Genomic DNA, 15,332 nt, shown 5'->3' on the forward strand with positions numbered 1-15,332 from the left:
TCACAATGTCACCTCCTCAGCATCTCTCAAATCCAGCTTCTTCCCCCACCACCACTGCCACAGCCCAGGCCTGGGCTGCCAGCACCTCTCACTGCATTGGGTCAGCCAGCATCCCACTCAGGCAACCACAGCCCAGACACAGCCATCTTTTCAACCATGATCTGATTAGGTCATGCTCCTTCCTAAAATCTTAAAGCAGTTGTATCCCACTACAGAGCTCCCTAACGCAGCCTCTAACCCTCTCCAGTGTCAGGTCACAACCAAGGGCTCCTGATGCTTGCCAGCCCTAACCACCACAGCTTTCTTTCAGCCCCAGGATTTCCCCAAGCTCCCTCTTGCCACGGGGCCTTTGCATACCTCTTTGATCAGCAACCTCCTCCTCCACATTCTTTTATAAATCCTTTAAAAAAAAACAAACTTCTATTTCCTTTGAGTTTAATGTGTTGCTATTCTTCTAACTACCTGATTTTCAGCATATCTTCTTTCCTAATATATGTATCTTAAGCTACAAATTTCCCTCTAAACATGACTTCAGCTGTACCCCATTTTATATACACATATATATATATTTGCTATTGTTCAACTCAAAATATTTAAGCTTTCTATGACTCATAAGTTACTTAGTTAACTAAAATTTCTAAATACATCGAGATTTTCTTTTTACTGATCCTGGCTTAATTCTACTGTTGTCAGAGAACATACTCTGTATAATTTCAACTCTTTGAAAGTTGAGACTTGTGTTATGGCCAGCGTATACTGAATTTCAACAAATGTGCCTGTGCATTGGAAAAAAACTTAGATTCTACAATTTTTAGGTACAGTGTTCTATATATTTCCATTAGGTCAAGTTTACTACTTGTGGCAGGTGCAGTGGCTCACCCCTGTAATCCCAGCACTCTGGGAGGCCGAGGCAGGTGGATCACCTGAGGTCAGGAGTTCGAGACCAGCCTAGGCAAGATAGTGAGACCCCATCTCTACTAAAAATACAAAAATTAGCCAGGCATGGTGGTGCACACCTGTAGTCCCAGATACTCAGGAGGCTGAGGCAGAGAATCACTTGAACCTGGGAGGCGGAGGTTGCAGTGAGCCAAGATCACGCCACTGCACTCCAGTCTGGATAAAGAAAGCAAAACTCCATCTCTCAAAAAACAAAGTTTAATACTTGTGTTGTTCAATTCGTCTACATTTTTACAAATTTCTTTGTCTACTTGATGTCTATAGCATGAGAGACAGGTATGTTAAAATATCTCAGTATGATTATAAACTGAAATCCCTTAAAATTGTGTTAATTTTTTTTATATTTTGAAGTTATTAATTACAAATTTGAAGTTATTGTATCCAAAATGAACTTTTTTTTTTTTTTTTTTTGAGTTAGAGTCTCATTTCATTGCCAGGCTGGAGTGCAGTGGTGCAATCTCGGCTCACTGCAACCTCCGCCTCCCGGGTTCAAGCAATTCTCCTGCCTCAGCCTCCCAAGTAGCTGGGACTACAGGCGCGTGCCACCATGCCCAGCTAATTTTTGTATTTTTAGTAGAGACGGGGTTTCACCATGTTGGTCAGGAGGGTCTCGATCTCTTGACCTCGTGATCCACCTGCCTCGGCCTCCCAAAGTGCTGGGATTACAGGCGTGAGCCACCGTGCCCGGCCCAAAATGAACTTTTTATCATTTATCAGTATTATATCTTTATCTCTATTAATAATTTTGACCTTAAAATCTAATTGGATATTAAAATAGCTACACCAACTTTCTTTTGGTTAGTGTTTGCATAGTATCTTTTCCTATTCTTTTACTTTCCATCTTTTTATATCCTTATGTTCTAAATGTATCTCTTTCAAATAGCCTAGTCAGGATTTGCTTTTGTATCCCATCTCACAATCTCTGTAATTTAACTGGAGCATTTAAGTCCACTTACATTTAATGTGATTTACTGATATACTGGAATTTAAGTCTACTAACTTACTATTTGCTTTCTCTTTGTCCCAATTCTTCAGTGGGTTCTCTCCTTTCTTGCCTTCTTTCAGATTTAGAATCTCTTATTCTATTTTTCTTCTCCTTTAGCTTAGATATCACACGCTATCACAATTTCAGTGGCCACCACACAGATTGCATATACCATGCATCCTGACTTGCCTAATATGATTGGTTTTTTGTTCTTCTTCATGGAAATGCAAAGACCTTAGAAAAGTTTTACTCCATTTGCCTCGTTTCTAACCTACATGACATGCTGTCACGTATTTTATCCTATATATTTTAAACACAAAGGCATAAATTTTATAGTCAATAATCATTTGGTCTTTTCCACGTAAAACCCTTTTTATGGGTCTCCATTCCTTCCTGCAACTCTAACGTTTAACTTGAGCTCACTTTCCTTTAGCCAAAACAAACAAAAAATATTTAGTATTTTAAAAAAATTTAGTGTGGGTCTGCTGGCAAAAAAATTGTCTTCGTTTATATGAAAATGTCTTTAAATTCAACTAGATTTTCTGAAGGACATTTTTGCTGCACACAGAATTCTGGGTCTACAGTCAGTTTCTTTGAGCACTTAAATTTCAACAGGCTTTTGGTTTCCATTGTTTCTGTTAAGAACACAGCTGTCATTCTTTTTTTTGTTGAGGTGGAGTCTCGCTCTGTTGCCCATGCTAGAGTGCAGCGGCACGATCTCGACTCACTGCAACCTCCACCCTTCTCTCTTTCTCTTTATCTGTGGTTTTCAGCAGTGCTACAGTCATCGGTTGCTTAACAATGAGGATACATTCTGAGAAATGCATTGTTAGGTGATTTCATCCTCTGTGAACATCATAGAGCGTACTTTCACAAATCTAGATGGTACACACCTAATCTGTATGGCATAGCCTATTGCTCCTAGACTACAAAGCTGTATAGCACATGCCTGTGCTGACACTGTAGGCAACTATAACTCAATGGCAAGCATTTGTGTATCTAAATACAACTAAACATAAAAAAGGTACAGTAACAATATGTCATAAAAGATTTTTTAAATGGTACACCCGTATAGGGCACTTACCATAACTGGAGCTTGCAGGACTGGCAGTTGCTCTGGATGAGTGAGTGAGTGACTGGTGAGTGACCCTGATGGTCTAGGACATTACTGACCAGTACTGTGTGCTTTATCAACACTGTACTCTTAGGCTACACTACATTTTTTTTTAAAGATTTTCTTTCTTCAATAACAAATTAACCTTAGCTTACTGTAACATTTTTACTTCATAAACTTTTAAATTTTTTTACTCTTTTGTAGTTACACTTAGCTTGAAACACACACACATTATAAAGCTATACAAAAGTATTTTCTTCATATTCTTATTCGATAACCTTTTCTTCTATGTTTACTTTTTTAAATTATTTTACTTCTTAAATATTTTTGTTAAAAACTAAGAAACAGGCCTGGCGTGGCAGCTCATACCTGTAATCCCAGTACTTTGGGAGGCCGAGGCGGGCAGATTGCCTGAGCTCAAGAGTTCAAAATCAGTCTGGGCAACATGGCGAAACCCCATCTGTACTAAAAATACAAAAAATTAGCTGCACATGGTGGCAGGTCCCTGTAATCCCAGTTACTCAGGAGGCTGAGGCAGGAGAATCCCTTGAACCCGGGAGGTGGAGGCTGCAGTGAGCAGAGATGGCACCACTGTACTCCAGCCTGGGCAACAGAGTGAGACTCTGTCTCAAAAACAAAACAAAACTAACAAACAAAAAAAAAAAAAACAAGAAACAAACACACACATTAGCCTAGACCTACAGAGAGCCAGAATCATCAATATTATTGCCTTCTACCTCCATACCCAATCCCACTGGAAGGTCTTCAGGGACAATGACAGGCATGGAGCTGTCACTACCTATGGTAATGATGCCTTCTTCTGGACACCACTTGAAGGACCTGCTTTAGGCTGTTTTACAGTTTGGTTTTTTTTCTCTTAAGTAGGAGGAATATACTCTAATAAAAAGTATAGACAGTAAATACATAAACCAGTAACATCATTGCTTAGTATTATTATCAATTATTATGCACTATATATACTTGCATGTGCTATCCTTTTCTACCACTGGCAGTACAGTAGGTCTGTTTACACCAGCATCACCACAAACCACACATACATAATTCATTGCCCTACAACATTACAACAGCTACCACGTCACTAAGCAATAGGAATTTTTCAGTTCCATTATAAACTTATGGGATCACCTTTGTCCATGTGGACCGTCGTCCAGAAACATCATTATGCAGCACAGGGGTGTATCAGGAATTGATTAGATGTGATTTTCTTTGAGTTCACACAGCTATTGAATCTGCGGACGGTACCTTTTATTTGTTGTAGGAAATTCTCAGGCATTATCTTTCCTTTTTTTTTTGAGATGGAGTTTCACTCTTGTTGCCCAGGCTGGAGTGCAATGGCGCGGTATCAGCTCACTGCAACCTCCGCCTCCCGGGTTCAAGCGATTCTCCTGCCTCACCCTCTCGAGTAGCTGGGATTACAGGTGCCTGCCACCAAGTCTGGCTAATTTTTGTATTTTCAGTAGAGATGGGTTTCACCTTGTTGGTCAGGCTGGTCTTGAACTCCTGACCTCAGGCAATCTGCCCACCTCGGCCTCCCAAAGTGCTGGGATTACAGCCGTCAGCCACCACACCCAGCCAAAAAAAGAAAATTCTAAAATTGAAAAACATAATAATTGAAATTAACCAAAAGAAGAACAGATTAGATCCAGGCTAAAAAAATATCTTGTGACTCAGAAGAGAACTCAGAAGAAAATACCCACAAAGAAGCCTGGAGACATAAAAAAAAAAAAAAAGAAAAAATTTAGAGAGGGTGGGAGACAGATACAGTAAGAAGGTCTAACTTGTGTTTAATTGTCACAAGAGAGAAGAGAGAAAATTTAGTGAGACTCTGTCTCAAAAATAAATAAATAAATAAATAAATAAAATAAAAAATAAAAAAATATAACGTTCCTCGTGGGCAAATTAAAAAAAAGAAAAAAATGCGGCCAGGCGCGGTAGCTCATGCCAGTAATCCTAGTACACTTTGGGAAGCCGAGGTGGGTGTATTACCTGAGGTCAGGAGTTCAAGACCAACCTAACCAACATGGTGAAACCCTGTCTCTACTAAAAACACAAAATTAGTCGGGCATGGTGGCGCATGCCTATAATCCCAGCTACCGGGGAGGCTGAGGCAGGAGAATCACTTGAACCCAGGAGGCGAAGGCTGTGGTGAGCTGAGATAGTGCCATTGTACTCCAGCCTGGGCAACAAGAGTGAAACTGTCTCAAAAAAAAAAAAAAAAAAAAGTCTAATATTTTTAGTAGAGTTCTAGGCCAGTACAGCCTAGAACTTTCATTTGGTTCTTTTTTATAGTTTCTAGTTCTCTGCCAAAACTCTCAATTTTATCTCATGTCTCTTTAAACACAATAAGCAGAGTTGCTTTAAAGTCTGTGTCTGGTATCTGGAAGCCCTGCTGATCTGTCTATAGTCTGTTGTTTCTATTGGTTTTAACTCAAGTGCTTGCCTCCCTGGGTGTCTATTTTTTTTATTATATGCACAACAATGAATTTACAAACAGACTTGTGAAAGTCATTAGAGGTCTCAAATGATGATATCTCCCTCTAGAGAAAATTAGAGTTTGTTTTTATGGGGAATTTGGAGACACTAGTGCACTGGAATTAATTTCAGAGAACTGAGGTGCTCTGAAGCAGGACTGCAGTCCTTCCAATCTTACTTCTGGCTCATGCCCATTCCTTGGAAGTGGCTTCTTGGGATCCCAATGCAAATTGTGAGGGGAGGGTGTCACCCAGGATTCTTGCCCTTTGGCAGAACGTGAGGCTTCAGTCCTCCTAAGGCACTGGGACAGTCTGACAGATGAGCTCAGCCTCTCGGCTCCCATGTTTGTTTGGTTCATGACCCTGTGTTTGTTCCCTAGGACTGCCACAAACTTCAAGGCTTAAAGCAAAAATTTACCATCTCACTGCTCTGGGGACTGGAAGTCCAAAATCACGGGATCAGCAGGGCCACACTCCCTCTGAAGGCTCTAGGGAGATTCCATCTGTCACCGCTTCCAGCTTCCAGTGGCCCCAGGCATTCCTAGGTTTGCGGCAACAGAACTCTAATCTCTGGCTCTGTTTTCCCTTAACCTTTTTCTCCATGTGTCTTTCTGTCCAAATCTCCCTCTCCTTTCTCTTATGAAGACACCGACATTTGAGTTACAGTTTCTCCTAAATTCACGATGATTTACTCTCAAAATCTTTAATTAGCAGGAGGATCGCTTGAGCCCAAAAGTTCGAGGCCAGCATGGGGAACACAGTAAGACCCCATCTCAAAACAAAAAGTTTTGGTCAGGCACAGTAGCTCATGTCTGTAATTCTAGCACTTTGGGAAGCCAAAGTGAGAAGATCGCTTGAGCCCAAGAGTTTGAGACCCTAAGCATGGACAACGTAGCGAGACCTCCGTCTCTCCCAAAAAAATTTTTTTTAATTAGCCAGGAGTAGTGGAACACATCTGGAGCCCCAGCCACTCAGATGACTGAGGCAGGAGGATTGCCTGAGCCCAGCTGGAGACTGCGGTATGCCACTGCACTCTAGCATGGATGACCAAGCGAGACCCTGTCTCAAAAAAAAAAAAAAGAAAGAAAGAAAACATTTTTAAAAGATATTTAACTAATATCTAATTATATCTGCATCCTGAAGTTCTAGGCGGACCAAATTTGGTGGAAATGCCAAACCCACTACAGATTCCAAAGTCAAAAGCAGCCCCAAATACCACACTTAACTTCCACAGATCTTTGGCCTCCCCAGATCCTTGTCCAGAAATTCAGCATCATCTCATCAGCAGATTGTGCTTGGCAGAATGGCTCCTCTGTTACTCAGCCCACCACTAACAGAAGCAGAAGTCACTGCTCCCTGCTCACCTTTAAGACCTCAGCCAGTCACTCCCTCAAAAAGCCCTTCCCAGACCTCCCTGATATCAGGTCAAATTCACCTGTGATGTCCTCTCAAAGCACTCCGGCCTTCTCCTGAGCAGCACCGGTCCCCATCACTTTATATTAACCGTGTGATTGTTTTATAAAGGTCTTCCATTCAATCACCTCTAGGAATCCTTTTTGTTGTTGTTGCTCAGTAAGACACCCCCAGCGCCTCACTCAACAATTAGCAATGTTAAGATCTCAAATATTTGCTGTTAAACTGGACCAGTGAAATAAAAAATACAGTACCTAGCCCATGGTATTCCCGCTAGTAATCAGTAAATTAACAATTTCTTTAAAAATGCTATTTGTCAATTTTCAGTCAGATTTGTTTTTATTTGCTCTTCTGGAGGCCAGAGATGGAGACTGACTCAGACCAGCCTGAACTGGAGAAAAATGGAGTCAGGGAAATGATGCCTATCTGGGATACAAAAAGAATAATCAGAAAGACAAAAAATAATCAAAAGTAACCATTTAGTGACCACTTTATACATCAGCCACTATGTTAAGTGTCCTACACAGATTATCCCATTCAATTTCATGAGTTAACATCACCATTCCTACTTTATGGATATAGCAACTGTTATTTCTATTTTATGGACACGGAAACTGAGGCTCGGGAACACACAACTAACATTTACTGTCACTACAAGCAACCCAAGAACTAATATTTTTCATGTTTACAAACGAGGAAACCAAATCTTAAGGGAGGTTTAGACACCCTGTCCACAATCACACGCTTCATAACTAGGAGAGCAGGGTCTGAAGCGACTTCATCTGACACCAAAGTTTAGATTCTTAAATCCGACCATACAATGGCATTAAAACCCTTTTACATTACTTCACACCTACTAGGATGGCTATCATCAAAAGACAGATAATAACAGGTACTGGCGAGGATGTGGAAAAACTGGAACCCTCCTCAAACACAGCTGGTGGGAATGTAAAATGGTACAGTAGTGTTACCATATGGCCCAGCAATTCCACTCCTAGGTATACAGCCAAGATAAATGAAAACTATGTCCACACAAAAACATGTACATGAATGTTCACAGCAGCATTATCCAGAATAGCCAAAAAGTGGAATAACCCAAATGCCCATCAACTGATAAATGCAGTGTATCTGTAGAATGGAATATTACTCAGTAATAAAAATGAAGTACTGCTACATGCTATGGCATGGATGAACCTTGAAAATATTATGCTAAGTGAAAGAAGCCAGACCACATATTGTATGATTCCATTTATGTAAAATGACCAGAATCAGCAAACACAGAGACAGAAAGTAGATTCTGGTTGCCTACGGTTGGGGGTGTTGAGAGGAAATGGGGTGATGAAAATGTTCTGAAACTGATTGTGGTGATGGTTACACAACTGCGAATACACTAAAAGCCACTGAACTATACGCTTTAAATGAGTGACTTGTATGCTATGTGAATTACATCGAATAAAACTGGAGTGTATTTTTTTTAAGTTTTTTACAACTTAAACCTTTTACCTAATTTTTACTAGTCTTCATTTCACTATGGAAAAAATGCTTTGTTTAAATTTAAAATCAGGAATCTAAGCACTTTCATGCTCATATCCAAAATAATGTTAACTTCTTAGAAACGTTTAAACAAATTAAACTCTTTCAACTGATAGCTTTGCAGAATTACACAGTTCTTTACTGAAATTTCAAAATACCTTATAATGTGCTAGTGAATGTACTGGTTGGTGCGTTAGCTCCATTTTCTTCTTTTCCATTCTAGCTATGCAGTTCTACAGAGTCATTACAGTGTACTATGGCCAGGAAATACAAATGAAGTAATGCCTCTGCTGGGGACAGTTTCAACTCTAAAGAGTTTGAACATATTAAAAAATCAGACATGCATGAAATGCTAAACTGATAAATGGCCATCACAAATCTGCACACATCAAATTTTCAGTATGCTAAAGACTTATAACCTGAAGAAAGATTTGGAGTTTGGAGAGGCTTCTCTTTACATGTGTGCCCTGTTCTAAGTGTGGTCCATGGACCAGCAGCATCAGCATCTTCTGGAAGCTTGTTAGAAATGCATATTCTGCAGGGTGCAGTGGCTCAAGCCTGGGAGGCTGAGGTGGGTTTATTGCTTGAGCTCAGGAGTTTGACACCAGTCTGGGCAACATGGTGAAACTCCATCTCTACAAAAATTAGCCAGGCATAGTGGCATGTGCCTCTAGTTCCAGCAATTCAGGAGGCTGAGGCAGGAAAATCACTTGAGCCCAGGAGGCAAAGTTTGCCCAGGAGGCAAAGGTTGCAGTAGCTGACATCGCACCACTGCACTCCAGCCTGGGTGACAAAGTGAGACTCTGTCTCAAAAAAAAGAAAGAAATGCGCATTCTAAGGCCCCACCCTAGACCTACTCAACCACAGTCATCATTTTAACAAGATCCCCAGGGGATGGGTCTGCACCTTAAAATTTGAGGAGCACTGTCCTAAGACATTTTTTTTTTTTCTTAAGACAGCTCTGGCTTGCACTAGACTAATATTTTTAAAGTCTGACATACATATAGTTCTGGTCCTGGGCCAGCTGGTCCTCAGATCCATTCTTTGTCCTTCTGCTTCAGTCCAAGTTGTGGAGTGGGTGACCCTGGCAAGGCCGGGGTTCCCAGGCAGGAGGGGAACAGTACATCTGCAGCAGCAGCTATGCCCTTGCAAGGCTTCAGCCACTGCCAGATGGACCCCCTGTGACCCCAGTTTTTGGTGGGTGACAGCTGTCCCTGGAATCTGAAATGCCATCTCCTTCCTTCACCCTCCAGCTCAGGGGTAGCAGCGGTTTCCTGCTTGCTGCCTCATCTCCGGCTTGCCTCACTGCAGCTGCATTTTCAGCTCTTCCACCACCTGTGTGACCACTCCCCTACGTTACATTCCTTCTGTTCTAAATACTTAAAGTTGTGGGTTGTTTTTTTTTTTAGACTCAGACTGCTACTCCATACCGTTCTGGATATTTCTATTATGTACCATAGATACCAGAAAAATTTTGTGAATGGCTTATCTACTGGGAAAAAAAAAAAATGGAGCTATTGCACAGTCAACCTCGCATTCCCACATTCTGACAATCTCTTAACAACTCAGAATCAGCCTTAAGCTATCTGTACAGCAGATGTGACTGTATTCAGAAACTCTAAGTCCTCAGGGTGTATTTTTAACAGTCTACCCATCACTCCTCCTCAACCAGAACAGCTGGTATAGCAGCTATTGTTTTAGGAGAAAACAAGAAGGAAAGCAAAAACACCTCCTAACGAACAAAATTCTGAACTAGCACTGGAGTCTCCCAGGAATCAAATCTCTCTCCACACAATCTTGATCTTAATCAACCTTGTAAATCACATGATCTCCCCACACTGGGCAGTACCTCGCCTGGGAAACAGGATAAAGCAACTCCTATCAGTACCATTCAGAGTTATTCGGAGATCTTCCCAAAAGCACATCTGATCCACCACCCCCATGCTTTGAACAATCCTCTGTGGCCACCTCTTGCCCAAAGCCAAAATGCCAACCCTTCAAAGAACCAGCCCTTCAAAATTCAGCCCTCACCTACCCTTCCAACCTCTAAGTCTACTCAACGTGCTCCACCTTCTGGCCCAACTTCATCATTTCCCAGGTGTGCCTAAAGCTCTAGACACAATGTTCAAATATGTGGAAAGCCATTTCTCACCCACTTAGCCTGGCTAACTCTGTATGCCCCAAGACCTCACCTTAAAGGAAACCCCTCCTGCCTCCCGAGGGCAGGTCTCTGTCCCAAGTTTCCACGCCACTTACAGTGTTGTCAAGTCAGGTGCACAGGTATCCATCTCCCCACTAGATTGAGAACCCCTAGGTGTAGAAACTGCCTTCCATCTTAAGATCCTGACTATGGTTCCAATTCAGATCCACATTTATGACCTGTGATACCCTGGGCAAGTCATGTCACCTTGACTCTATTTCTATTCCAATTTCAAAAGACGGCGATGTCAGCATCCAACCCACTGGGTTCTCACCAGTACTAATAAGCTAACCACGTGAAGCGCCGTAACACTAACCCAAGAAAGTGCCTGGCACGTAGAAGGCATTGAAGAATTGTTACTTGTCATTGCTATCAGTATTATTACTACTGCTACGGTTATACCCGGAACAAAGCAGGTGTTCAGTACCTATTTGCTGAATAAATGGAGCACTTCACAACAAACCTGTTTGTAACATGTTAGGACCTCAGGTTCCCCCATCGCAGGTATCAAAGGCTGACAGAAGAGAAAGCTCCCACGGTGAAGGGACTGGCTGAACCTAACCTGCCCTGGAGGAAAAGCGCACTGCAGCAGGAGGAGAAAGTCCGTGCCAACCGGATCTGCCAGAGCTGCCCCACGGACCCAGCCTGCTCTTGGCCACCTGTCCTGCCACCTGCTTGAGGACGCAGGGTTCTAACGGGGTGACCTCACCTGGAGCAAAAAATCGTAAGCAGTTTTCAATAGGAAGCACAATGGTGAAACAAACGGTGCAACTTTCCTCCTGCAAAAAGGACGTGCGTCTTTATCTAATATTTAGCGTCCAGAGTTCTCCGTGGAGAGTTGGGTGCCAAGCGGGTCCGCGGCCCCAGCTTTCCAGAGAGAGACGGTCACCGAACGGGCATCCCTTCCTTCCCTTTTGGGATTAAGGGATGAAGGGGTGATTCCCTCGCACCCGGGTCCGAGCGGACTTCTGAGGGCACCACAGGGAAGTCTGCAGGGCACTCGCAGAACACCATCCGACCGCTCCTGAGAAACGTGCAGAACCGGGGTTTGGGGACCGCGCAAGCCCGCGGGGCGCAGCCGGGAGTCCCCGCGTAGGACCCGCTCGGTGGCATGAGCGCAGCCCACTGCATCTAGGCCTCAGTTTCCTCCTGGTCCTCGCGGCCCACCTCGGCGCGCGCCCCCCGCCCAGCGCGCGGCCCCCTGGGGCGCCCACCTGCGCGCCCCCAGCCCAGCCCTGCCGCCACCCGCCGTCCGTCGGGGGCCGCGCTCTCGGCCCGGGGCGCCGGCCCGTTACCGTGGCGGGGCGCGCTCGACCGGGGCGGTGACGCCCACGGGACCCCGGGCCGGGCCGGGCCTGGGCGGCCGCTCTGGCAGGGCCACGGGCCTCCGCCGGGGCTGCCGCGGCGTGAGGGGCGCGCGCCCGGGCCGCCGCGCCGCGGGCTCACCTTCTGTCGGATCTGGCCCGACGTGGACACCTTGCGGATGAGCTTCTGCGGGGAGCCGGGCTCCGCCTCGGGCTCGCTGTCGGACGACTCCTCGGGCGGCGGCGGCGGAGGCGGTTGCGGCGGACCCGGCGGAGGGGCGCCCGCCGCCGCCGCCATGCTGCCGGGCCAGCGCGCGCACCGCGGGCGGGGGCGGGGCGGGGCCGGCGGGAGGGGCGGGGCCGAGGGCGGGCCGGGCCGGGGGCGGTGGGGGCGGCCTCCCGCCTCTCCCCGCCGCGCCCCCTGCCGGCCGTGCGCGCAGCTGCAGACGGAGCCGCCCGACCCCTCCCCGCCCCCACCTGAGGCGTCCCGGGGCCATCCCCACCCACCTCTCCCGGCCGTGACTTCTGTGTGTTCTACCTGGGACGCGGTTCATGTTCTTCTGTTTCTGTGTTCACTTCTTAAAACATCTCTACTTTTCCCCCATCAGAATGTAGGTAACCCTTGGGAGCCCGGGGCCGCATCTGTCCTGCCCAGCCTTGCGTGGCCGAGTTTGGGGCGAGCTCGAATGCACACGCGCGTGAGGGAAAGAGACCCCGGTACTGGAACGGGCCTCGGGACGCCAGAACGGGGATGCAGCGCTCCATCTGGGAAGGCTTCCTGGAGAAAACAGTTCTTAAGAAGAGACGGAAAATGTGAGCTGGAGTTGTGACTAGGATGCAAAGGCCTGGAGGCAAGGAAGAACAAGTGTGGCGGGGGAAAGAAAGGGAAGCTGGTGCTTAGAGCAAGAAAAACGGCATTCAGATGTGAGCCTTGGGGCGGGCAGGTCAAAGCGGGCTTTGGAAAGCAGATAAGGGGTTGGAGGGCAGCAGGAGGCCCTTGAGGGATTTAATACTGGGCGGGGCTGGGTCACCACGCTGGGGCTGGGATCCGGGCTTTGAAGTAATCAGGGCAGGTGGAAGCCCTGGATTACCGTGAGGCTCAGAGATAGAGACAAGGATTGAGATCCAGGTGGGGAGTGACCAGCGACTGAAGAGAGACAGGTGACCAGAAAGAGCCCCATGTTTCCCGGGGGACTGCTGGATAGGGGGTGGGTGGGATCCAGCCATGCTCAGGGCAGAAGAGGAGGAAGTGCCGCTGGAGATAAGATCCGCTGAGTTTTTGGTGCCATCCAGAGGAAATGCTGTCCACCTGTCTGCCCTGCTCTGAGGGGCAAATCAGTAAGGGCCACCCAGGTGTGCCCTCACCCCATCAAAGGGCTGCTGCTAGAGACCCTGCCTGCCAGTCAGCATGCACTGGCCCCACCGGCCTGGGCAGTGAACAGGGGCTGCAGAGTAACATCTGGCATGGGGACACGGCCAGGGAAATGGCCTCACCGCCAGGACAGGGGAGGACAAGGCCTAAGACAGGAACAGTCTGGGACAGGCCAAAGGCCCCAGGGTGCACCAGGGTGCTGTAGCCACTAGCCACACGTGGCTACTTAAACTTCAATTAGTTAAAATTAAGCATTCAGTTCCTCAGTCGCACGGGCCACATTTCAAGGGCTCAGTAGCTGCATGTGGCTTAGCAGCTGCCGCACTGGATAGCATAAATATAGAACACTTCTTCCATCCCCACAGGAAGTTCTGCAGCACACAAGCATAGTAACAGCTCCGGTCCCGGGCACCCGGCACATGCCAGATACTTGGCCAGCAGTTCCAGTCCTCACGCAAGCGCCACAGAGCAGGCATGATGGGCTCATTCTGGAGAGGAAGCCCCTGAAGCCTGAGGTTCAGAGACCTCCCCCAAAGTGTGCCAGAGGCTGGATTTGAACCCAGACCATGTGATCCCCAAGCCCTTGGTGCTGCAGGGTTAGCTCTCCCAGGAAGCTGAGCCCTGATGAAGCTCATTGTAGGGAAGAGAAGAGAAAGGCACTGTCATGGCCAGGCGTGGTGGCTCATGCCTATAATCCCAGCACTCTGGGAGGCCGAGGAGGGTGGATCAGTTGAGGTCAGGAGTTCGAGACCAGCCGGACGAACATGCAGAAACCCCATCTCTACTAAAAATACAAATATTAGCAGGGTGCAGTGGCTCACACCTGCAATCTCAGCTACTCAGGAGGCTGAGGCAGGAGAATCGCTTGAACCGGAGAGGCAGAGGTTGCAGTGAGCCAAGATCGTGCCACTGCACTCCAGCCTGGGCAACAGGAATGAAACTCAATCTCAAAAAAAAAAAAAAAAGGCACTGTCACATGCTGAACTGTGTCCTCCCGTAATTCATATGTTGAAGTCCTAACCCCCAGGACCTCATCATGTGACTGTATTTGGAGTTACGGTTTTCAAAAGGTAATGAAATTAAAATGAGGTCTCAGGCTGGTCCCTAATCCTGTATGACTGGCATCCTCATAAGGAGATGAGATGAGGACACAGACATGCAGAGGGCAGCCCCTGTGAAGACACGGGGAGAAGACGGCAGCTACAAGCCAAGGAGAGAGGCCTCCAATGGAACCCTGGCTGCCAACACCATGATCTTGGACTTCCAGCCACCAGAACTGAGAGTGTCAATTGCTGTAACGGAAGCAGCCCAGCCTGTGGTGCTGTGCTCTGGCAGCCCTGGGGAACTCATGCAGGCGCCAAGGGCTTGGGCCTTCCCACAGAGTTGGTACTCTTGTATCCGCTAACTACACGTGGAGTGATACACAGAGGCAAACCCCTGGGGGTGTGCAAGGCGGAGGAGGGGTGGGGACGCACAGGGGAAGAAAGAGTTCATTCCTCAGGGGAGCCAGGTGACTTGAGTGGGGTTTGGGATTGGAATGGAGAGGCCATATATGAAGGGAGCTTCCCAGGAAAACACAAAAAGGGGGAGGCTACCCCCTACCAGGTGAACAGAGAGGGTGATGAGGGATTTAGGTGAAGTCAGTGGCAAGGTGGTTGCAGGAGGCAGGGAGGTGAGCAGCCATGCCAGGACGAAGAGCAGCCTCTGTGTCCTGCTCTGGGGTAAGGACTTCACTCCCATGGACACTGGAGCTGCCGAGGGGGTTTTGGAAAGCAGAGGAACTCATATTTCTGGGCAGAAAATGACTGAGGGGAGAAAAAACTAGAAACAGGGAGACCATTAAAATGCTGTTGCCTGCACCTGTTAGGAGCTCAGGGGACATCTGGGCTCTAGAACTCATCATTGTAGAGGCAAGAAGGCAAGGGCATGAACGTAACAGTTAAGAAGCAGAAACCGTGGCTG

The 15,332-nt window shown here is 46.6% G+C and overlaps 1 protein-coding gene across 4 annotated transcripts in view; it reads right to left on the reverse strand.

The window, feature by feature from the left end:
- DGKD (diacylglycerol kinase delta) overlaps positions 1 to 15,332 on the reverse strand; it is a 118,420-nt gene that overhangs the window by 99,392 nt on the left and 3,696 nt on the right. Inside the window, exon 1 of one of the 4 annotated variants that reach the window (XM_064372875.1) lies at positions 12,537 to 12,555. The exons of 2 other annotated variants lie outside the window; for them this stretch is intronic. Coding sequence is in view for 1 of the 2 variants with exons in the window: in XM_021676864.2 (XP_021532539.2) it covers positions 12,141 to 12,296 (156 nt within the window). In the remaining variant the exon portion in view is untranslated. Of the gene's footprint in view, positions 1 to 12,140; positions 12,297 to 12,536; positions 12,556 to 15,332 lie in introns of those variants that run through there. One more of the 4 variants, XM_021676864.2, reaches the window with a different exon arrangement.

This window comes from Aotus nancymaae, unplaced genomic scaffold, assembly GCF_030222135.1.
Source record: "Aotus nancymaae isolate 86718 unplaced genomic scaffold, 86718_ANA_hifiasm-v0.15.2.pri h1tg000008l, whole genome shotgun sequence".
NCBI lineage: Eukaryota > Metazoa > Chordata > Mammalia > Primates > Aotidae > Aotus > Aotus nancymaae.